General features: G+C 38.2%; 1 protein-coding gene across 1 annotated transcript in view; it reads left to right on the top strand.

The window, feature by feature from the left end:
- The window catches only part of LOC123557141 (copper-transporting ATPase 1-like), a 96530-nt gene extending 73568 nt beyond the window's left edge, over positions 1–22962 (top strand). The window contains 10 exon segments of the mRNA XM_045348426.2: positions 4387–4578; positions 5701–5883; positions 7381–7591; positions 7907–8068; positions 9632–9774; positions 10412–10615; positions 17645–17762; positions 18731–18833; positions 20461–20590; positions 20592–22962. Coding sequence (XP_045204361.2) covers positions 4387–4578; positions 5701–5883; positions 7381–7591; positions 7907–8068; positions 9632–9774; positions 10412–10615; positions 17645–17762; positions 18731–18833; positions 20461–20590; positions 20592–20735 — 1590 coding nt within the window. The 3' untranslated portion in view covers positions 20736–22962.
- Positions 22963–25159: the final 2197 nt, after the last annotated feature.

Genomic DNA, 25159 nt, shown 5'->3' with positions numbered 1-25159 from the left:
TAATAGATGTATGCAAAGTGGCCTGCAAGGATATGCTTCAGTTCTGTGACAGGGTTATCTATGTATTAATTTTGTATTATTTATATATTATTTAACCACAAATAATACGTTTATAGGTAGTATTTCACTCGACTCCAAGATGAATTTTTATACACCCGTCTCTGAAAAAGTGGGGCGTATTATGTGAACACCTGTGGTGGCCGGCGTCCAAAGCATGTCCGCTCTCTTAAGTGGAATAGTTTTCATCCGATCTTCACCAAACTTGCTGACAATGTTTATGGCCAAGTTCGATAACCAGTCAAATCACCCCAGGCACTCTTGGATTATGGTCCTTGAATTAGACTAAGTTCGATGACGGGCGTATTTTGTGACAGTCTGGCACTCTTGTTGATATTACAACAATCTTCTAACATGAATTTTCAATTCAATATTCTAATAATTGAATACATCTTGTGTATACCTATGATGTTTTGCCCGAATCTCTATATCATGCTATGCCTATTCTAAATAAATTATATATAAAAAAAGGTTTTTGTTTTTCCCGGGTTTAGAGTATATAAATTTAGTTATAAGAACTGACTTTGGATCACTACTTCTGAATGGCATGATTGGATGCAGTCAGATATGTATAATAGAACATGACCCTTTTTCTTTTAAACAAAACATGTTGGCGTGATGCAAAGTTTGAAAGCCTGGTTTTCATGGAATTTCTACGTTTCTTGTTAGGATACATTAAATGGGATAATTTTCTCTTAGATTAAACACACTGATTAGACTTGACACAATGATAACAACAAAATTAATCCACCATAAAAACTAATAATTTCACAGTATATTACTTAGGGCAGGTGTTCACCATATTTATGTCTCCCCCAGGAGACATATTGTTTTTGCCCTGTCCGTCCGTCCGTCTGTCCGTCCGTCCTTCCGTCCGTCCGTCCGTACGTCACACTTCATTTCCGGGCAATAACTGGAGAACCATTTGACCTAGAACCTTCAAACTTCATAGGGTTGTAGGGCTGCTGGAGTAGACAACCCCTATTGTTTTTGGGGTCACTCCGTCAAAGGTCAAGGTCACAGGGGCATGAACATTGAAAACCATTTCCGATCAATAACTAGAGAACCACTTGACCCAGAATGTTGAAACTTCATAGGATGATTGGTCATGAAGAGTAGATGACCCCTATTGATTTTGGGGTCACTCCGTCAAAGTTCAAGGTCACAGGGGCCTGAACATTGAAAACCATTTCCGATCAATAACTAGAGAACCACTTGACCCAGAATGTTGAAACTTCATAGGATGATTGGTCATGAAGAGTAAATGACCCCTATTGATTTTGGGGTCACTCCGTCAAAGGTCAAGGTCACAGGGGCCTGAACATTGAAAACCATTTCCAATCAATAACTAGAGAACCACCTGACCCAGAATGTTGAAACTTGATAGGATGATTGGTCATAAAGAGTAGATGACCTCTATTGATTATGGGATTACTCCGTCAAAGGTCAAGGTCACAGGGGCCTGAACATTGAAAACCATTTCTGATCAATAACTAGAAAACCACTTGACCCAGAATGTTGAAACTTCATAGGATGATTGTACATGCAAAGTAGATGACCTCTATTGATTTTGGGGTCACTCCATTAAAGGTTAAGGTCACAGGGGCCTGAACATTGAAAACCATTTCCGGTCAGTAACTTGAGAACCACTTGACCCAGAATGTTGAAACTTAATAGGATGGTTGGTCATAAAGAGTAGATGACCTCTAACGATTTTGGGGTCACTCTGTGAAAGGTCAAGGTCACAGGGGCCCGCACATTGAAAACCATTTCCGGTCAGTAACTTGAGAACCACTTGACCCAGAATGATGAAACTTCGTAGGATGATTGGTCATGCAGAGTAGATGAACCGTAACGATTTTAGGGTCACTCTGTTAAAATTCAAGGCCACAGGGGCCTGAACATGGAAAACCATTTCCAATCAATAACTTGAGAACCTCTCGACCCAGAATATTGAAACTTCATAGGATGATTGTTCATGCAGAGTAAATGACCCTTATTGTTTTTGGGGTCACTCCGTTAAAGGTCAAGGTCACAGGGGCCTGAACATTGATAACCAGTTCCGATCAATAACTTGAGAACCACTTGACCCAGAATGTTGAAACTTCATAGGATGATTGAACATGCAGAGTAGATGACCCCTATTGATTTTGGGGTCAGTCTATTAAAGGTCAAGGTCACAGTGGCCTGTTCATGTAAAATCATTTTTTAGAAATAACTTGAGAACCACTTGACCTACAATGTTGAAACTTAATAGGATGATTGGACATGCAGAGTATATGACCCCTATTTATTTTGAGGTCACTTGATCAAAGGTCAGGGTCACAGGAGCCTGAACAGTGACTTGAGAACCACTAGGCCACGAGTGTTGAAATTTAGCAGGATGACTGGACATGCCAAGTAGATGATCCCTATTGCAGCCAACCATCAGTGTCTCTTTGACTTCCGCTCCTGACCCCTATTGACTTCTTGCCTATAGGACTTTGCATTGGAGGAGACATGCGCTTTTTTACAAAAGCATTTTCTAGTTTCATCTTGATAACATTTTATTGACAAGGTAGGTCAACGATCCTTACCAGTCTGTTACATACAGTCAATTATTTCAATGAATGTACGTGGTAGGAATATTCATACAATATAAAACTATATCTACAGTAGTGTATTGATTCCCTAGTGAATGTTCAGAACTTATGATTATTTTTCATCTACATTGAAACTTGTATGACATTGTAAAATCCAAAACATGGAGAGGCAAAGAGTTCTCTTTTGCTGTTTGTTGGCTCAGAGTGAAACTAGTCTTATCTGCTTCTGTTTCTATATACACTTAGACTAGTTTCGCTCTGAGCCCTTGTGTTGGTCTTTTTCCTCCTGTTAAAATACAGTAAAACTTGTATTAACCCTTATACTGGACATGATTGGTTCTGCCTTTGCAACCAGTGTAGATCATGATCAGCCTGCATGTCCGTGTAGTCTAATCAAGATCTGCACTGTTCGCCATTCAGTCAGTATATTTTTGGTAAGCACCCCTTTTAACAGTTAATGGTACTATCCAAATTGAAAGATGGACAAGTTCATTACATAAATTTATCAGGGTAAAAGGTTATCCTGCCAGTCTTGTAAGTAAAGGAAATATCATAATCTGGCTGATTAAGGCAAGTTGCACAAACAGCAGAATGTCAATTTGGGAAGGCAGCATACTGATAGCTCACCTTTTTCCTGCTACATTTCTATAATGGACTTGTCCATCTTTCAATATGGACAGCACCATTAAATGTTTAAAGGGGTGCTTACCTAAAAGATACTGACTGAATAGCGAACAGTGCAGATCATGATCAGACTGCACGGATGTGCAGGCTGATCTTGGTTTGCACTGATCGCAAAGGCAGAATCACTTGCTGCCAGCAGGCTAAGGGTAAAGACAAATGACTGCTAAATATAGGTGGCCGGCAAAGTTTGAAATGAAAGAAGTGTTCTGTAGAGCCAGCTGGTCTCTGTTGAAAGATGATCTTTAGTACAGATTTGTCTGTATACCAGTGACAGCCATACATAGCAATAGTAATTGAAAAAAGAAAGCCATTTTGGTACAAGCTGGAATTATTATACAATACTCAGTGCAAGTCAAACACTATTTAAGACAAAGCTGGGTTAATCCTTTGAACCACAATCAGTGATGTTGCATCGCTTAACGAGAAAAAATTTGGTTAAACCATTACACATTGTCTAAATTACAGTAATTGTAATTAGTACTTTGTACATTTAAATAAAATTGCAAATTATTATTTAGTTTGCTGATATCTTTATCATCATTGTCACCAGCTTATAATTTGGTTAACCCTTACCCTGCTAAATTTCTAAAATGGACTGGTCCATCATTCAGTTTGGGCAATACCATTTATTATTAAAAGGGGTGTTCACTGAAAATTTACTAACTGAATAGCGAGCAGTGCAGACCAGGTCTCAATAGCAGAATCACTTACTGCTAGCAGGCTAAAGGTGATTATTATTATTTTGTTGTTAGTTTTTGGTGTTTGGGGGAGTAGGCGGAGGGTGTGGGGTCATGGAGAAATGCTGTTGTTGAGTTGATTTAACCCTTAGCCTGCTGCAGGCGAATTTAACAGCCTTTGCAAACAGCTTGGAACCAGATCAGACGCCGATTAAATCGACGTCTGATCAGGTTCCAAGCTGTTTGCTACTCTGACAATATTTCTTCCAATTTTGGAGCAAATTGAATGAACTTTACAATTTTAGCAGACGACATTTCCAGCAGACGACAATTTATCTAGCATGCTAAAGGTTAAGATGTATATTTTGTGTTGATACAAATTTCAGGAAGGTGCAGACTACACAAAGGAGGAGATCATTTTCCAAAAAGCTTTTCAGTATGCCATTACTGTACTGAGTATAGCCTGTCCATGTGCCCTAGGTCTGGCCACACCCACGGCTGTTATGGTAGGGACTGGTGTTGGGGCCACTAACGGTATCTTGATCAAGGGAGGAGAACCACTGGAAACTACGCACAAGGTAACAACGTTAGATATATACGGTTTATATACCCCTTGCAAAAACAGTTTGAAGGAGGCAGGTTCATGAAGGAGTCATCCTCTGGTCTGTCCTTTGCCAGGAATTTGTGATAGTAACTTTTTTCACACTTAGAGAAAAGGAACCTCAGTGAAACTTCATACACATACTGTAATCACAGTAAAGTGTAAATGTTCATGACTTTTCTTCAGGGTCTTTCCAGACATTTCAGAGTTAAGTTTTATATTACTGGGGTATTAATGACTTTCAGGGATAGCTCTAGTTTTGTAATTGCTTTAGGAACTTAATAAATTTGATAATAAGGGCTTACTGTCCTTACCTGAACTTGTGACTTAAATGTCACATGTGACCTCCACCATGTGCCAGTGTTTTCCAGATTGTGTGTCAAGGCTTAGAGTGAAAACAGGAAATAAATTGTGTCTCTACTGAATTTTATTAACAGTACATACCTACATGACCTACTAAGAGTTTGTACAAGAGAATATTTAAGCCAGATATTTGTGATTGTAACTACTTTCACACTTGGTGAAAAGGAACCTCAGTGAAACTTTGTACACATACGATAATCACCATAATGTGTAAATGTGCGTGACTTTTCTTCAGGGTCTGTCAAGACATTTCAGAATTAAGTTTTATATTACTGGGATATTAATGACTTTCAGGGATAGCTCTAGTTTTGTAATTGCTCGTTTAACATCCATTGTTTCCACAACTTGTGTCAACTTTACTCTGTGACAGTTTTAGGAACTTAATAAATTTGATAATAAGGGCTTACTGTCCCTACCTGAACTTGTGACTTAAATGTCACATGTGACCTCCACCATGTGCCAGTGTTTTCCAGATTGTGTGTCAAGGGCTTAGAGTGAAAACAGGAAAAAAAATATATCTCTACTGAATATTATTAACAGTACATACCTACTAAGAAGTTGTACAAGAATATATTTTAAGTCCTTATTTATCTGCTGATTAATTAATTACAAGTTTGAGTGAGAAATTTTAAAATTTTAAGTTAAAACAATTGTATTTGATTGAAAAAAAAATCATATACTGACACATGGATAACATTAATGATATTTATTCTTTATCATTGTTTTTCTTTTTCAGATAAAAGCTATTGTATTTGATAAGACTGGCACAGTGACTCATGGAGTACCGAGGGTTGCGCGGGTCGCAATGTTTGTGGAGGACAAAGTGTGCTCCTTTGTTCAACTCCTTGCTGTAGCTGGAACTGCAGAGGCCAGCTCAGAACATCCAATAGCTTCAGCTATTGTCAAATACGCAAAAGATGTAAGCTGTACTGCTTGTTTTCTTGTAATTATGCCCCCTTTTGAAGAAGGTGGGGTATATTGTTTTGCAGATGTCGGTTGGTCGGTATGTCAGTCGGTAGGTCTGTCTGTCTGTAGACCAATCCATTTCTGGATGATAACTCAAAAACACTTATGCCTAGTATCATGAAAGTTGTTAGGGATGACCAGCAGATGACCCCTATTGATTTTGAGGTCAGTAGGTCAAAGGTCAAAGACACAGTAACCCAGAGCAGTTAAACGGTTTCCGGATGATAACTCAAGAAAGCTTTGGCCTAGGATCATGAAAGTTGATAGGGAGGTTGGTCATGACCAGCAGATGACCCCTATTGATTTTGAGGTCAGTAGGTCAAAGGTCGAGGTCCAAGTGACCCGGAACAGTTAAAAGGTTTCCGGATGATAACTCAAGAACGCTAGGGCCTAGGATCATGCAAGTTGATAGGGAGGTTGGTGATGACCAGCAGATGACCCCTATTAATTTTGAGGTCAGTAGGTTAAAGGTCAAGGTCACAGTGACCCGGAACAGTTAAACACTTTTCGGATGATAACTTGAGAACGATTGGGTCTAAGATCACTAAACTTCATAGGGAGGTTGATCATGATTAGGAGATGACCCCTGTTGATTTTGAGGTCAGTAGATCAAAGGTCAAGGTCACATTGACCCAGAACAGTAGAACTTTTTTTGCCAAATAACTAGAGAATGCTTTGGTCTAAGATCACATTTGATACGGAGTTTACTTATGACTGGTAAATGATCCATAATTATTGATTTGAGGTCAGTATGTCTTTTGTCCAGTGCACAGTGACCAAATAATTTCTGTTCCTTGTGCAATTACTGAATGCATCAAGGGGGACATTTCATGTTCTACGAGCTCTTGTTTAAACAATGTCTAATTTGCTAGTGTTTATATTCTCTTAATGAAGACGGATGTATTGTTTTGCTCATGCTGGCTCAGTAATTGGAGAATGCTTCGGTATATTGCTGTAAAATATGTAGACATGTATTCTTTTGTTCATCAGCAGGTCAAAGATTAATGTCACAGTGACTTAGACCAAAATATGAGCCGTGCCATGAGAAAACCAACATAGTGGGTATGCGACCAGCATGGATCCAGACCAGCCTGCGCATCCGCGCAGTCTGGTCAGGCTCCATGCTGTTCGCTTTTAAAGCCTATTGGAATTGGAGAAACTGTTAGCGAACAGCATGGATCCTGACCAGACTGTGCGGATGCGCAGGCTGGTCTGGATCCATGCTGGTCGCATACCCACTGTGTTGGTTTTCCCATGGCGCGGCTCATATGTTTCTCACCTTTAACCGGATGATGCTTAAGCCTTTCTCACATTTTTCACAGGACCTAATAGTATGATGTTAAACTTAACAAAACAAAACAAAAATTGTCATTATTTTGTATTTTGATGAATGATGATTGAATCTTAAGTGAAGTCTTGAATTATGTAAAATTGTTGTTACATTTCACAGACATTGAAGTCAGAAAATCTGGGAAAGGTGACAGACTTCCAAGCTGTTCCAGGGTGTGGCCTTAAATGTAGCGTGAGCAATCTAGAATCAGTTTTACAGTCCCTGGACATGGATGGTGTCAACAACAGGAAAAACTTGGCCGGAAGTTTGAGGGTGAAAATAGACAATGTCCTGCACAGCAATGCAATAGAGGATGTGTTTCAGATGGATGGTAATCATTTATATTTTCTGGATGTGTTTCTTTATCAGATGTCATGATCACAACATTTTACTTTCCCGTTATCAAAGTGGCGTCTAGGGGTATTAATCACATTTAGTGATAGCTCCTGTTCATTGATTAAATCAATATTATTTCTGAATTAACAATCTTCTGCATGGATTTCATGAAACATGGTCAGAATATCGCTTTGATAAAATCAAGGTCATGGTCAAAACTGGGTCATCCGGTTTACTCAGCTGAATGATACAAGGCCGGAATGGCTCTCTTGTCTGTCTATCAAATTATGATGTTTGTTTTTCTTTTCAGAAATCAATATGATTGGTGCTGCCTCATCCAAACCCTATGATGTTTTGATAGGGAATCGAGAATGGATGAAACGTAATGGGTTACACGTCACTGATGAAATGGATCACACTATGTCAGAACATGAAGACCAAGGTCACACAGCTGTCCTGTGTGCAATTGATGGTTGGTTCTTACTGTAAAATCATTTCATTTCGTGGGCATGAAATTTCATGGTTTTGGTCAAAACGGCAATTTTGTGGGGATATGAATTTGTGGATTTCAACTTTAGAACATAAAATGAATTGGAATTCTACGTGTCCATTGGGATTAAATTTTGTGGATTGACTCAACCACGAAATCCACGAAAATTAGTCCCCCCACGAATATTAATGATTTCACAGTACTTTCTTCATCCTTTATTACATTTTATTCCCTTTTTCTGATACTCATTTTTATGTCTGGGAGATGTACAATCATTGATGTAATTCACAAATATAAAAAGTACACTTTGAAATAGTTGCAAATTCAATTTATATTTAGTCAGTATCTTATATAAATTTGTACTCTTTTAGAATTGCTTTATCTGAAGCTTCTTACTTATACACTTATACTGGATATAAAGAACAGTTTTAGCTCACCTGAGCATGAAGTGACCCTCTACTGAATACCCTCAAATTAGTTGGATTTGGTTTTAGGACATGGCTGCCAAGGGGAAGGGCTAGGTTTCTATATATGGCAACTTTTATAAATCCCTGAGGCCTTTTACTCAGTTTTAATATAACTTTTCAAAAATGTTCCTTGAGTGACCTTCATCCAAGTTCCTTCAGATTATTCAGCCAAGTTAAAGATGGCAGATGGGGGTGAGACACTTTTTCTACTACAGCTACAGTGGAAATTTCCAGACTGTTTTTGTCAGAAAATGTCGGCTTGATTTGAAAATTATTTCACACAAATATTCCTTTTAGACTATCCAGTTCATTTTTTGATTTCTTTAAAAACACTAGGTGGTAGGACTAATTTTCTCTGTTGTGGCTATATCTATATAAATTCTTCTCCTGAAACCATTAACCTACTTCCAAAATAATTTCACTAAAATGTCTCTTGAGTGACCGGCCCTCTACGAAATTCTTTCAGGCAATGTTTATTTATTGGAAATAAGTGGTCCCCAGGGTTAGTGGCTGGTAAGATTTACCCTTGTCCATATGTCTGTCCATCCATCCAGATGTTTGTACATCCAAATTTGTGTTGTGCTTTCTCAAAAAGTATTTGAATGTGATTGAATTGCTACTTGGCATGTGAAGTTTTGCATATGAGGCTTTGTTTGGAATTTCACAGAGTTAGACCAGAGTTATGGCCATTGACAACCAAAAATATGCCCCCGACCACCCTGAACAGTAATGTCTGTAAATCCTTCTTTATTCATTTCTTACACTTACTTCTATCTTATAATAATAATGTCTTTACATACATTTTCTAGTAGTGTATGCACTGACCTCCCAACAGCTCTTGCTTCCTTAATTGCTTATGTGTAGTCGTTCTTATGTATACAGTGGAAAAATCCCTAGTCTGAAACTGCTGGTTCAATTTTTCTTCAAAAACTATTTTCCAGCCGGCTGTAAAACTGGGGTGAGCAGTCTAGGGCCATCATGGCCCTCTTGTTTAATGGTCCTTTTAGAGTTCTCTGTTACCAGATTTTAGTGCATATAGAAATATCTAGCCATATGTGTAATGCTGAACGTATTTCAGGGGACATTATAGCGATGCTTGCTGTAGCGGACACAGTGAAATCTGAGGCTCACCTGGCTATCAGCACACTGAAGGAAATGGGGCTACAGGTTATATTGCTGACTGGGGATAATCAGAAAACTGCAAGGGCCATTGCCAAACAGGTAAACATCTCGTTTATTGTCTTCTTGAAAACTTTTTAAGATTCATGCTTGTATCTTGTCTCAAGCTGTGAAATTGTTTGGTTTTGTTGGCATTGAATTTTATGGTTATGGCTATTTTATGGTTAGGTTACTATTGCTCTTTCATTGTGACATAATATTAAAGGCCTGATATGTTGGCCATATGTTGGCCATTTGTCCCAATGCAGTGGGAGTTGTGGCCATTGAATGACAAAAAGCTATCTAACTTGAGTAGTTCTCATTCAGAGTTCACCAAACTTGGTCACAATGTTTATGGGCATAGTGTATCGTGCAAGTTTGATAATTGGCTACATAATATGACACTTGTATTGAGTTACTTACAACTGGCAAAAATTGACAGTGGCCGCTTATTAACTTATGGCGTTTTTGTCCAGTGTTCACTAGCTTAGAATGTTTATGGGAGTATTATATTGGCCAAGACCGATAACCAGCCATCCTCAGGAATTATGGCCTTTGAATTTGTCCACATTAACAAATTTGCCAATTGATCTACTAAGAAAGTAGAATATTTTAAAAGTTAAAAGTAATTTGCTGTGACAGGTTTGCAGTCTTGTTGTTGAGTAGTTTATTATCCAGTTATACATGTTATATATTCAAGATTGGTATACAGAAAGTATTTGCCGAAGTTTTACCTTCTCATAAAGTGAAGAAGATCAAACAGATCCAGAAGTCGGGGATCAAGGTTGCTATGGTAGGTGACGGCGTCAATGACTCGCCGGCCCTTGCCCAGGCTGATGTCGGTATAGCCATTGGTACAGGAACTGATGTAGCGGTTGAAGCTGCAGATATTGTTCTTATTAAGGTACGTACAGTTTTATACCTGCTTTAAAATCAGACGTGATTAATAATTCTTCGAATAGTCTAGCTGCCCACCTGCTTACCTCAGTAGGAAGAGCACAGATGTATGGATTTGGGAGTCTGGAGTGTGATCCTCGGGAGAGGTGATCCCCGGGAGAGATGTATGTTCTCCATGATGATTTGATAAAAGATATAATGTCAGAGGTTATTTCATCCTACATCTCTGTTTCATGTGGAGAAGTTGGCAATTCTTGAGAACAGGTTACAGAACTGGTACAGAATCCAGGAACACTGGTTAGATTAACTGAAATACTGTTGAAAAATGCTGCTATTAAAACAGAGAACAAACAAAAAGAACCCAAATTGTCCATTAGAGAAAGTTGTAGTGTTATCAGTAATTTAAAAAACTATTGCAATAAGTTTAAGGTCATTTGTACCAACTGTCATCAAGTCATTTGTGACAGTAGGTATGAGCCTTGTCATCTAGCAGGTTTGAAGGAGATAACCCAGGTTCCAACCAAATGCAAAGAAATTATGCTCTTGGGACACCTTGGGTACACTTTGTTAAACTGGAAAGTTGCGTGTGATGCAAATTATTGGTGTGACCAATTTGAAATAAATACATTCTAAAATCCTTCAAAAAGTCCCATTTTAAGTCTGGAATCTATTTTATTACGTGTCTTAATTTTAGCCTCAGTTCAGATTGTAAAATAGGATGTTGTCTTATCAACTAGTTTTAGCCAATTTTAAGTAGATGTATTTATTTCATCACCTGTAAAATCATTTAATTTTCTAGGCATGAAATTTATCGGTTTTGGCCAGTGGTTATTTTGGGGGAGGTGGTGGGGATATGAGTTGGGGGAGATGAAATGAATGCAAGGTTTAGTTGTTCTTAGGGACTTCAAACAATTAATGCAACATGAAATTCACAAAAGTTGTTCCCACAAAAATATAACTATTTCACAGTATCCCACTCCAGGCATTGAAAATTTCTAAGATGCTCTCGAGTGTCTCCCGCCTAACCAAGAGTCCAGAACTTGTTCTTCCCAGGAAAGACGGCTTCACTTGTATCGATGCTATATACTGGGCACATTAACCTTTAGCATGCTAGATAAATTGTCGTCTGCTGGAAATGTCGTCTGCTAAAATTGTAAAGTTCATTCAATTTGCTCCAAAATTGGAAGAAATATTGTCAGAGTAGCAAACAGTTTGGAACCTGATCAGACGCCGATTTAATCGGCGTCTGATCTGGTTCCAAGCTGTTTGCAAAGGCTGTTAAATTCGCCTGCAGCAGGCTAAGGGTTAAAGAACCAGACTGTCTAAGAGCTAGGCTAAGTAAGCTGGACAGGCCTGTATCTTGAACAATTTCCCCCTCTCTGTTCTGGGGGCTTTGATCGCTCTGAGAACATGAATTTGGTGCCCTGAGTGGCTGCCTGTGTGCTGTGTAAAGCGCCTTTGAACGTGTTTATCATAAAAAGCTGGTATAATGTAATATGTATGCATCCAGTTTTAACCAGTTCTATTTAGATTTATTTGATGGGGGTTACTACAGTTACAGTATAAAGAATCAGATAGCACCACTTTGTACTCCAAAAACCAGTTATTTCATAAGTCGAAACAAAACAATTTCCATAACATATGACTTTTATTATTATTTCGTCAATGAATGAAACACAATCCGGAGTGCGTATACAATACACAGTAGTAATCAGAGCCTCATTTATATAGTAAATGGTTGGAAGGTTATTGGCCGCTCAAGTAAGGGGGAAACAGACGTGAACGTGTTATTTATTTAATTAAAATTTTTAATGCGGACCGATGATTCATTAAGTGCAATATACCACAGACAAATCACCGCAATGGCAGCTGAATCGAAGATTTTATTCCTCGCCGAGTCGTCCTGCGTAAGAATAAAACCCCGATCCATGCCAAGTACGATGAGGCCATATACTGCAACCGTACGGGATTGCCATCCTTAGGGCAAAACCCGAATGCATTCCTCCATTCCAAACTATTTGGGTTGCCATTCCTTATGACAAGCCCGAACCATTCAATCCATTCCAACATACGGTCCATTTCCTATAGATTCCAATCAAGAACGCCAAAAGTAATGATTTCCTGAAATATGGCCTGCCTTCCCAGACGAGTGCTCCGTCTCGAGAATTGAGCCTTAAACAGCGTAAATTAACTAAGCACGTCTGTTCCCCCCTAAGAATTTAAGAATTTTGGCCAATAGAGCGACAAATTATTAAAATTTATACTTGCAACAATTAATACATATACGAAGTATTTTATAGTTATATATAGTTTAAATAAGACTGATGAATCTTACTTAGACCAATCCTTAGAAAATAAGTAACTTATAGTGTTGTTAGCTACAAACGCATATACTGATAAGCTAGAGTTCACGTGGATCATAATAGCCATCGCTGGTATTAAAAGTTATAGCACATCCATATAAAGAATAATACACTTATATAGTAGTATCATTTCCTATAAAAAGTACCAGTCCTTCACAAGCGTACCAAACACATCACATGATAATAATACAGTTGTACGACATGTAACGCAATAGCACTGAACTGTCCTCACATATAACATCCGAGTAAAGAATGGTTTCTGTCCGTATATCTACTGGCTCGTGAGTTTTGATGGCCACCAATGTGCTCCACGTATCATTCTGACAGCTTGCAATTATTTGTATATAGATTACACTTCTGGAAATAAAGAAGTAAAGCAGCAGAGTGTTGTCAAATCAACATCGACATAAACATTCATTGCACATAAGGTTTCATATTTTATATCACTGTTTAGAGAGAAATTGTTTTCTTCCGCCTCACAAAATGGCTTAAAATTAAAAGTAGAAAAACAAAGGGTGTGGTGGGTGGGTTTGCTAAATTTGACGCAGCTATTTGTTGACAGTGTAATCAAGGAAGATATCACGGTAATTTCGTGCTTTTATGCTGTCTTTAGAAGATAAATTGTTCATGGTAACAATGATTGGATTATTTATACCAAAACGTCTTTTCATTGGATGTATTTAGTTGTTTTTGAAATTGCTTAGCTACAACTGTATACCGATGTGTAATGGGGAACCAATAATATTCTATAATTTTTATAAAACGACAAACACCGAGTAATCCCTGTTGCTAAGCAACCGCACCGACTTGGTACCGTATTTCTCCCAAAATAAATAAAATTATTTTAATTCTAAAATAATTTCTATTATTTTTCAGCAAGAACATTAAAGAGTTGGACTCTGAAATCATTTATCAAACTGTCCTTAATAGTTTGTATTTATACATTTAGTTAATTGCCGTTTAATATACTTTGATACTTTTTAATCGAGCTGTTATAATACAATATATTATCAACATGTATATATCAGTTAAATCGATTGAACATCTGTTACATTAAAACTGACATTTCAGTTTTGATATCTGATACATAGTTAATGTGTTTCACTGTGAGATATAAGTATAGGTATTTAATCAATAGGAAGGCACAGTGTTGCAGGGATAGAGTGTCAGACTCCTAATCTAGAAGTGGCCGATTTGAAAAATGAGAGCAGAATTTGACAGCAGCACAGGTACTGGTCAGCAGCCCAGGAAACAGATATCTAGAGTAGTAATCTTCACAGATTGTTATCATTTTAGAATAAATAGGGTCATATTCTATTATGCCCCCCAAATTTTTTTGAGCGGTGGATGGGGGAGGGCACTTAAGAGTTGCCCTTGTCAGTCTGTCCATTAGTCCTTCCTTCCGAATTTGTATTGCACATGTCTCAGAAAGTATTTGAGCCGTGCCATGAGAAAACCAACATAGTGGGTATGCGACCAGCATTGATCCAGACCAGTCTGCGCATCCGCGCAGTCTGGTCAGGATCCATGCTGTTCGCTAACAGTTTCTCCAATTCTGACCAGACTGTGCGGATGCTCAGGCTGGTCTGGATCCATGCTGGTCGCAAACCCACTATGTTGGTTTTCCCATGGCACGGCTCATTTGACCCAGAGTCATCAAACCTTACAGGATTGGTATTCAGCATGTGAAGTTGTGTGTGTTTTAATTAGGATCTCACACAACCAGACATTGACTTAGTGAAAAATAGGCATAAAAAGGTCCATAAAGCTTGTGTCGCATGTATCTAAAAAAAATATTTGAACCAGGGTTTAGGAATATTATTTAGCATGTGAAGTTGTGCACCTTGGGTTTTGTTAGAGACTTCATTTAGCCAGGCTTTACTTTGTCAAAATTATGCATTTAAGAACATTTGTGTCGCAGATATCTTAAAATATATTTGACCTGGGGTCATGAAACATTATAAGAATATTATTCAGCATGTGTAGTCGTGCACCTGGGGTTTTGTTCGGGATATCTGTCAGTCAGACCAGAGTTGTAAAAAATATGCATAAATAGCATACAAGTTTGTGTCAGGTGTATCTAGGAGAGTAATTGAAATAGAGTCATAAGAGGATTGTTTTGATGCCCTCCTTGAAACAAGCGGAGATATATTGCTTTGCACCTGTTGGTCATGTCAGTCGGTAGGTCAGTTATGTCTGTCAGTGGAGTGAACAGTTTATGCCCAATAACTTGAGAACTACTTGACCCAGAATCTTCAAAATTGGTAGCATGATTGGGCTTATGAGGCGATGAACCCTGTTTTTTGAGGGGTTAATAGATCAAAGGTCACAGGGGCCTCAACCTTGAAAATGGTTTCTGCTCAATAACTTGATCCAGGTAGTATGATTAGACTTTTGAAGTAGATGACCCCCATTGTTTTTGGGGTCAGTAAGTCAAAGGTCAAGGTCACAGGGGCCTTAACCTTGGAAACGGTTTCCGCTCAATAACTCGAGAACCACTTGACCTAGAACATTCAGACTTAATAACATGATTGAGCTTATGAAGTAGATGACCCTTGAAAATGGTTTTTATTCAATAACTTGAACCAGAACCTTCAAACTTTGTAGCATGTTTAGGCTTCCGAAGTAGATGACACACATTGTTTTGGGGGTCATTAGGTCAAGATCACAGGGGCCTTAACCTTGGAAACAGTTCCGCTCAATAAATCGAGAACCACTTGACCCGGAACATTCAAACTTGCTAGCATGATTGGGCTTATGAAGTAGATGACCACTATTGTTTTTGAGGTCAATAGTTCAAAGGTTACAGGGGCCTCAACCTTGAAATGGTTTTGGCTCAATAACTTGATCCAGAACATTCAGACTTGATAGGATGACTGGGCTCGTGAAGCAGATGACCCATGTTGTTTTTAGCTCACCTGTCACGTAGTGACAAGGTGAGCTTTTGTGATCGCCATTCGTCCGTCCATCCACAATTTCTTGTGAACATGATGGAGACCACATTTTGCAATGGATTTTAATCAAACTTGCACACAGCTTGTATTGCCATAATATCTCGGTTCCTTTCAAAAACTGGCCAGATCCCATCATGGGTTGCAGAGTTATGGCCCTTTAAAGGGCCAAAATTTGCTATTTTGGCTTGTGAACATGATAGAGACCACATTTTGCAATCAATTTTAATCAAACTTGCACACAACTTGTATTGGCATAATATCTCGGTTCCTTTCGAAAACTGGCCAGATCCCATCATGGGTTTCAGAGTTATGGCCCCTTAAAGGGCCAAATTTGCTATTTTGGCTTTTGCAGCCGTATAGAGACTTCATTTATGGTTTGATTTGATACAAACTTGCAGATATCTTTAACAACAATAGATCTTGGATTCCGTGATGAATCCGTCAGATCCAATCATAGGTTCCGGAGTTACGGCCCCTGATTGACCCCTGAAAGAGCCAAAATTTGTTAATTTTTAACTTGTGAACACAAGAGGTGACATTTTACATTCAATTTTAACCACACTTACACACAACTTAAGTCACAATAAGATCTCGGTTCCTTTCGATACAAACTTGCACAGAATGTTTATCTTGATGATCTCTAGGCCAAGTTCGAAACTGAGTCATGTGGGGTCAAAATCTAGGTCACCAGGTCAAATCAAAGGAAGAGCTTGTTAACACCCTAGAGACCACATTTATGATCCTATCTTCATGAAAGTTGGTCAGAATGTTTATCTTGATTCCTAGGCCAAGTTCGAAACTGGATCATGTGGGGTCAAAAACTAGGTCACCACTCAAATCAAAGGAAAAGCTTGTTAACACTGTAGAGGCCACATTTATGACCCTATCTTCATGAAACTTGGTCAGAATGTTTATCTTGATGATTCCTAGGCCAAGTTTAACAGGTGAGCGATATAGGGTCATCATGATCCTCTTGTTTGGGGTGATTTAGTCAAAGGTCAAGGTCACAGGAACCTGAATATTGAAAACTATTTCTACTAACCTTCAAACCTGATAGCATGATTGGGCTTATGAAATAGATGACCCTTATTGTTTTTGGGGTCAGTAAATCAAAGATCAAGGTCACAGGGGCCTGAACCTTGAAAATCTTTTCCACTCCACTTGACCCAGTTTCTTTGAACTTGATAGCATGATTGGGCTTATGAAGTATGTTTTGGGGGTTAGTTGGTAAAGGTCATCTCGGGAATAAATTGGACAACCCATCATAGGGGGCATACTTGTTTTACAGACAGCTCTTGTATAGCATTTGAAATTGTACACCTAGTGTTCTCTATGGGAATTTATGCATTTAGACCAGAGTTATGGTCCTTGACTGACTGAAAAATTACACATGAAGTGCTTAAAAGTTAGTACTGCATATATCTTTAAAGATAATTTACCTAGAGTCATGAAACCAAGCACAGTGACAAGAAGTAGGGGCACCTGTTTCCTATGGACACACATCTAGTTTCTTTTTTGTTGGGATTAATGTCAAACTGACACAATTATTTGTCATATGGCGACTTTCCAGCTTCTCATGGTGGAGGAAAACTCCAGGTGCCCATCCTAGCATTATTTGAGGCATGGGTGGGTGCCTGGGTATAACAGCTGACTTTCTGCTAGCTAGCGGGATAGCAAGTAATGGGATAAAGCCGTAGTAAAGTGTTCTTTGTGTTTCAGAACAACCTCCTAGACGTGACAGCAGCCATACAGCTCTCTAAGAAAACTGTACGCAGGATTCGATTGAATTTTATTGCAGCTTCAGTTTACAACATCATCGGGATCCCAATAGCTGCTGGTAAAATACTTTCCCGTTTTATATCTTACTGTTTATATACATTATATTATTTGCCTGTGATGAATGTGTATGATACATTCCTGCAGGTTCCTGATTCAGATCGTTGGTCCCAGGCTGTAAAACTGAGTTTTGAAACCTGTCACAAAATTTTAGCATCTTACTGGTTGATTTTGAGCTTATTTTTGAAGTTTAATTCTTAAGTGGGGCAGAGGTCTAGTGGTTAAGAGTGTTGGCCACTCAGCCTGAAGGTCATTGGTTCAAGCCCCTGTGGGATCACCACTACACCTTCTCATATGACACTTGTACTGGTTTTCCAGGAAGTAGACTTAATAGTCATCACAAGCAATCAAAGATAAATGAGCCTTGCCATGAGAAAACCAACATAGTGGGTTTGCGACCAGCATGGATCCAGACCAGCCTGCGCATCCGCGCAGTCTGGTCAGGATCCACGCTGTTCGCTAACAGTTTCTCCAATTCCAATAGGCTTTAAAAGCAAACAGCATGGATCCTGACCAGACTGCGCGGATGGATCCATGCTGGTCGCAAACCCACTATGTTGGTTTTTTTTCATGGCACGGCTCAAATTAGTATACCAGTTTTGAAGCTGACCAATGAAATTTTGCAATCTGAAACTGGTCAGGAAGCTCAAGTTTTATGACTTCTGACCCAGGTGAGATCAACATGTAGATAAGATTGTCGACATGTTAGTGAGATCAACAACATGTCTCAGACACGAGTAGTGATTTCTCTCTTATGCATTGTATATAGCAAGCAAAACTAAATTCCTCCTATTTTGGCTTACGTTATGATAAGTTCTTTAAAAAAACAAATCGCATTTTCATTGAATATCTCCTGAAGTAAGCTGAAATAAGGAGTCTAAAAATGATAGAAAGCAGTGGCATGAACTAGCACTGTAGGCACTGATTTACATAAATATATTTTAAATGAATATTTTATTTCTTGTTCAGGTATATTTACCCCATTCGGTGTATCTCTGAAGCCTTGGATGGCGTCTGCAGCAATGGCTGCTTCAAGCGTCTCTGTCGTCTGCTCATCTCTCATGTTGAAACTGTAAGTTTACCTTTTAGAATTTAAACTTTATTCATAGCAGGTAATCATTCTTAAAAAAATTGTGTAGAATATGTATACTGCTGTCTTCAGTATGGAGGTGTTTTCGTTTACCCAGTTAGCTCAGTAGGTGGAACACAGTACTGTAAAATCGTCAATATTCGTTGGGAACTAATTTTTCATGGATTTCATGGTTGCGTTAGTCCACAAAATGAAATCTCAAGGAACAAACATAAATCTAATTCATTATGTGTTCAAAAATGAAAGTCCGCAAATTCATATCCTGTCAAATAGCCATTTTGTCCAAAACCATGAAATTTTATACCCACAAAATTAAATGATTTCACAGTAATTCCGAGATTGTAGCAGGGTTCATACAGTCTTAAAAGTGTTTAAATTTGATGTTCTTTTTTAAAAGTTGTTGAAAATGTCGAAAGATCTTGGAAAGTGCTTAAATGTATTCCTGACTAAAAAGTGCTTAAAAAGTTTTTAAATATGGTTAAAATGTAATTTCATTGAGTGAAATTTTGTAATTTTTATTAACTGTAAAGAAAATATGGAAAAAATATGTGGTAAATCTGGTGGGCATATATGTTTGGAGGCCTAAATATTTTATTCATATCTGGATCTAAGTAAAAATGGGATAAAAACTCTGGTTCCTGCTTCACTGTGTGAAACTTGAATCAAGCATTTTTTTCGTTTCTGGTTGTCAAATCTTCTTGTTATTTTGATAAAAAGTGACTGATAGTGCCCATAGTTGAGCAAACCAGTCAGGTAACTAGTTTACAGTCAGATCACTGGCTTATGATCAGGTCACTGGTTTACAGTCATACCTGTCAGGTCACCAGTTTACAGTCAAACCAGTCAGGTCACTAGTTTACAGTCAGATCACTGGATTACAGTCTGATTTACAGTCAGGTCACTAGTTTAAAGTCAGGTCACTGGCTTACACTCATTTCACTGGTTTACAGTCAGATTACTGGTTTACAGTAAAAGAAATGGCAGATTAGAAAGTGATGATGATTGCACTGATTCTTCTTTAATCAGTCAAATCTGTCAAGTCATCACAAGTTTACAGTCATTTCACTGGTTTGCAGTCAGATCACTGGTTTACAGTCAGGTTACTGGTTTACAGTCAGGTCACTAGTTTACATTCAGATCACTGGTTTACAGTCAAACCAGTCAGGTCACTGGTTTACAGTCAGATCACTGGTTTATGGTCAGGTCACTGGTTTACAGTCATACCAGTCAGGTCTCTAGTTTACAGTCAAACCAGTCAGGTCACTAGTTTACAGTCAGATCACTGGTTTACAGTCAGGTCACTGATTTACAGTCTGGTCTCTAGTTTAAAGTCAGGTCACTGGTTTACAATCAGATTACTGGTTTACAGTCAGGTCACTGGTTTACAGTCTGATTTACATTCCGGTCACTAGTTTAAAGTCAGGTCATTGGCTTACACTCATTTCACTGATTTACAGTCGGGTCACTAGTTTAAAGTCAGGTCACTGGCTTACACTCATTTCACTGGTTTACAGTAAGATTACTGGTTTACAATAAAAGAAATGACAGATTAGAAAGTGATGATGTTTGCACTGATCCTGTTTTAATATGCGTTTATTGTACAACACAGATACAGAAAACCAACGAAGGCAAGCCTGCTAACCAACAAGTACTGGGAGAGATACTACGCTGATCAGGAGGGGGACAACATATCTTTACATCGTGGAGTGGAGGACAGTGTGTCGAGTAGAGAGGGCAGTCAGTCAGAAAGGCAGTATACTCTCGAAGCTGAGTGCACTTAGTGGCAGGAAGAAACCACCTACCCAGGATCAGACCAGTCTTCTTGAAGTGGCAGACGCCTCGGAAAAAGTCTGGAAAAAGCAGTCAAATACAACCATGAGTTAAGACCTATTTTAAATGTTGGGTTGAACATGCTGTTCCTCAGAATGAATGTCATGTTATTGTGTGGTACATTTTTCTCTTTGGCCTAAGCATAATATTTTCATAAAAGACATTATTTATGTTTAAGAAGGTAAATTGCTTTGTTTGAAAGTAACATTTTAATATATCCTTGATTAGAGAAGAAAATCATGCAGAATATGATGATTATTTAATTAATATAGAAGTGATAGAAATGAGTTAAATTTTAAAGCGCCACAAGGCATCAATCAAGCAGACAAAATCTGGTAAAACTTTTCAACCATTATTGGACACTCAAAATAATGATACATACTGTATATGGGATAATTTTTGCATCATGTTAGTTTTCAGGATTTGATTTACATTAGACGTTTTGGCAATGACAAGAATTTGCAATTTATAGTTACGTGAGACTTCTGGATATAATGCAGTTAATTATTCACATGTGTTTAGAATTTGCATGTCTCTCTGTTCATAAATATAAGTGAAATTAAATCATACCAAATAATAGCATATCTACAGTACAGAAAAATCAAACTTTGCATATCATTGAGCAGCAAATACTGATTTCTAAGAAATATTTATGTGATCATTGGTAATGGTCTTTGTCCACTTATCAATTATAATTGAGACAGTCTACCAAAGAAATCAATTTGCTCTGTTCAATATATATTGATAAGTTCTTATTTCATTCTATTTTTCCAAGAAAAAAAATCTTGAAATTTTATTTCGTTATGAACCTATTTTTCAAGTAAAAATTGTTTATAAGTATTTTTAGTAAAAATGGACTTCAGTTGTTAAGTACACAAACATTGTAATCAGTTTTGCCACATGGAAGAGTTACAATGCAAACACATACCTGTCTAGCTCGATTTACAAAATTCTTATCATTTTTTTTTTCTCATGTCAGCCATTTATTTCAGCATTTTAAGATCAGTAAAGAGAATGAAGACAAACCAAACAATGAAAGTTGAAAGCTTTTAACGGAATTTGTTCTAAGCGTAAGTTAGGTCTAATTCAGATACGTAACAATAGATTGTTCAAAACCTAAGCCTGATTCAGATGTGTTCAAAACCTAAGTTGAGGTCAGAAAGCCTCATTTTAAAAATCATTATGATTTAGTGTTGTGTTGTCTGTAGTTATGTTTAAACTTTGTTGTAAATGTGAAACTGCTATTATTTTTAAGACAAAAAAATTCTTAGTCTTGTACACCACACAATAGGGTCATTTTTGTGGTACAGACACATTTATAGGTTAATTTATTTTGGTATTTTTCAACAATTTAAATTGTGATGTAATAAATATATCTATACATCGCGGAGTAGAGGACGGTCCATTGAGTAGAGAGGGCAGTCAGAAAGGCAGTATACTTTCGAGACTGAGTGAACTTAGTGGCAGGAAGAAACCGCCTACGTCTGAAGACATGTCCGTTTAAAGCTGTAAATTTAGGTCTTTGGAAAACTCTGTGGCAGAATGATAGGATTGTAAGATAAGGTCTATTTTCTGTGTTGGCAAGACATTCTACAAAAAGCATACACTCTTCAACTCACTGTGATTATACCAGCTTTTCTCTGTCTAGAGAAAATATTTTAGTTGTATGAGAATTTTCAAGTTTAGACAACAATAAACAACACCGAGGCCCACCATAAGTTTGTGTACACATTGATACATCAAGAGAACCCTTCACATCTTTAATTATGATTAAACCTGAAATATTTAGGCCTACTTGAAGTGAAAGTTTGCCTCGCAGTTAAGGTGGACATTTTCTTGCTTTATTCTGATGAAACTGTTAGAAAAATGTGTTTTTCTAATGTCTTTTAATGTAATTTCTGTAATTCTTATTGCTTGTGATAAATTTGTGTTGTTATTTCTGTGATATGGTATGGAACAAGAAGTGCTTCAGTCATACAGTAAAATATTTTGATAAATGAGCCGCACCATGAGAAAACCAACATAGTGCATTTGCGACCAGCATGGATCCAGACCAGCTTGCGCATCTGCGCAGTCTGGTCAGGATCCATGCTGTTTGCTTTTAAAGGCAATTGAGAAACCGTTAGCGAACAGCATGGATCCTGACCAGACTGCGCGGATGTGTAGGCTGGTCTGGATCCATGTTGGTCACAAATGCACTATGTTGGTTTTCTCATGGCATGGCTCAAATATAGCACAAAAGAGAAGTAAAATGTTGATATTAAATTTCTACAAATGGTGATCATGTGTTGTACTTTATTTCATGACAGATGAAAAACAAATCATGACAGTATATAGTCAGTTATTGATCTTAACCTGTATCCTAAATTTCTATAATGAATTTGTCCATCTTTCAGTTTTGATAGTACCATTAGCTGTTAAAAGGGGTGCTCACCAAAAAGATACTGACTGAATGGTGAACAGTGCGGATCTTGATCAGACTGCACATATGTGCAGGCTGATCATAATCTACACAGGTAGCAAAGGCAGAATCAGTTGTGTCCAGCATGATAAGGGTTAACAACCATTCATTATTGTAGGGCTTTCATGACTGAGTGGTTAAGCCTTTAGGTAACCATGACATCGCCCCTCGGTGTGGGTTTTAAATGTAGAATTATTCATCAGAGGAAGTCATGCAGCTGGCGTAAGGAAAGTCGGTGGTTCTACCCAGCTGACTGAAATTGCCTGAAACCATGCCTGGAGGGGCTCCTGAGTCTTAAAAAAGGTAGATAGTTGTCATTTTGGCCTCACTTTTGTCAGTGTGAATCTAAATCCAACAAAAAAAAAAAACAACAAAACAATCTGAGCCGTGCCATGAGAAAACCAACATAGTGGCTTTGCGAGCAGCATGGATCCAGACCAGCCTGCGCATCCGTGCAGTCTGGTCAGGATCCATGCTGTTCGCTAACAGTTTCTCTAATTGCAATAGACTTAGAAAGCGAACAGCATGGATCCTGACCAGACTACGTGGATGCGCAGGCTGGTCTGGATCCATGCTGGTCGCAAAGCCACTATGTTGGTTTTCTCATGGCGCTGCTCATCTGTTGATAATGTCACCCAAGTATGCAGACTTCTCGGAAAAGACTCAATGGCCAAGTGGTAAATGTCGCTGACTTTAGACCACTTGTCCTTCGCTGATATGGGGTTTAGGCCCACTCGGGGTGTTGAATTGTACATGTGAAAAAGTTGTTCAGCTGGCTTACGGAAGGTTGGTGGTTCAACCCACGTGCCCGCCCATGGTACTGATGAAATAATACAGGGACTTGCATCTAGGGCTTTCCTCAACCATCAAAGCTGGAAAGTTATATGACTGCATGTATATTGGTGTGACTTAACCCCAACAAAGAAAATATGCAGATTTGTTTGTAAAGGTGAAGAAAAAGGTGATTAAAAGGTAGGCTAAAAGAAAGAAAGGATTTCTGGTCTTGTATTGGATGGTTCCTGCAGCTGCCTTGTAAGTATTAAGGTTAGGTATGGCAGATGGTAGCTATATGGCTAGGCAGGTTGTTCCACAATGCAACTAAGAGGAACGATACAATTCTGGCTATCAGAGTGACCTGTTCTTGTTCCAACCTAAACAAGTGGATCTTTATTGTTAATTCCTGTGCTTTTTATCCCCCGCCAATGAAATCGGGAGGGGGATATTGAAATGGCGTCCGTACCTGTGTCTGTCCGAAGCCATTTCTCAGTAACTAGCAGGTAGAATTTCATGAAACTTGAAATAAACATGAAACAACATACTGCGATGATGCCCGTCAAGTTCTTTTTTTTTTTTTTTTTTGATTGGTCAATTTCCCATAGAGTTATTGCCCTTGATTTTATGAAAAATCCACGTCTCAGCTGCAGCCATTTCTCAGTAACAAGCTGGTAGAATTTAATGAAACTTGAAATAAATATAAATATGAACTAGCATACTTAGATGATGCCCATCATTTTTTTTATTGGTCAATTTTCCTTAGAGTTATTGTCCTTTAATTGTTTAAAAATCCACAGATTTTTACATAACAAACCAACCAATTGGTTGAATTTCATTAAACTTCTTTCATTCTTTTCCATAAACATTTATTATAAACATGTGAAGTTGTGTACCCACTCCTGGTCACCTCCTTGCCTTGGTCACACACCCTTTCCCCCCACCCCCACCCCCCAAAATAAATTGTTCATTCCTTTTAAACCGTCCATGAATATTTATCAACATGCAAAGTTGTACTGTTCCCCTACCTCACTCCTCCACCCAGTCATGCCCACCACCCCGATCATGCATCCCCCTCCGCCCCCCCCCCCCCCCCCCATTTTTATTTTTTAATTTTTAATTTTACATCAATATAATCAACATGTGAAGTTTTGTACCCACACCCAGTCACCCCCACCCCCTCCGCCTCCAAAAAAAACCCCTTCATTTCGTGTTAAATTGATTTTGACTAATGAATTTGCTTCTT

Source organism: Mercenaria mercenaria, chromosome 5 (genome assembly GCF_021730395.1).
Source record: "Mercenaria mercenaria strain notata chromosome 5, MADL_Memer_1, whole genome shotgun sequence".
Classification (NCBI taxonomy): Eukaryota; Metazoa; Mollusca; class Bivalvia; order Venerida; family Veneridae; genus Mercenaria; species Mercenaria mercenaria.
This window is presented reverse-complemented; position numbering and strand designations above follow the sequence as displayed.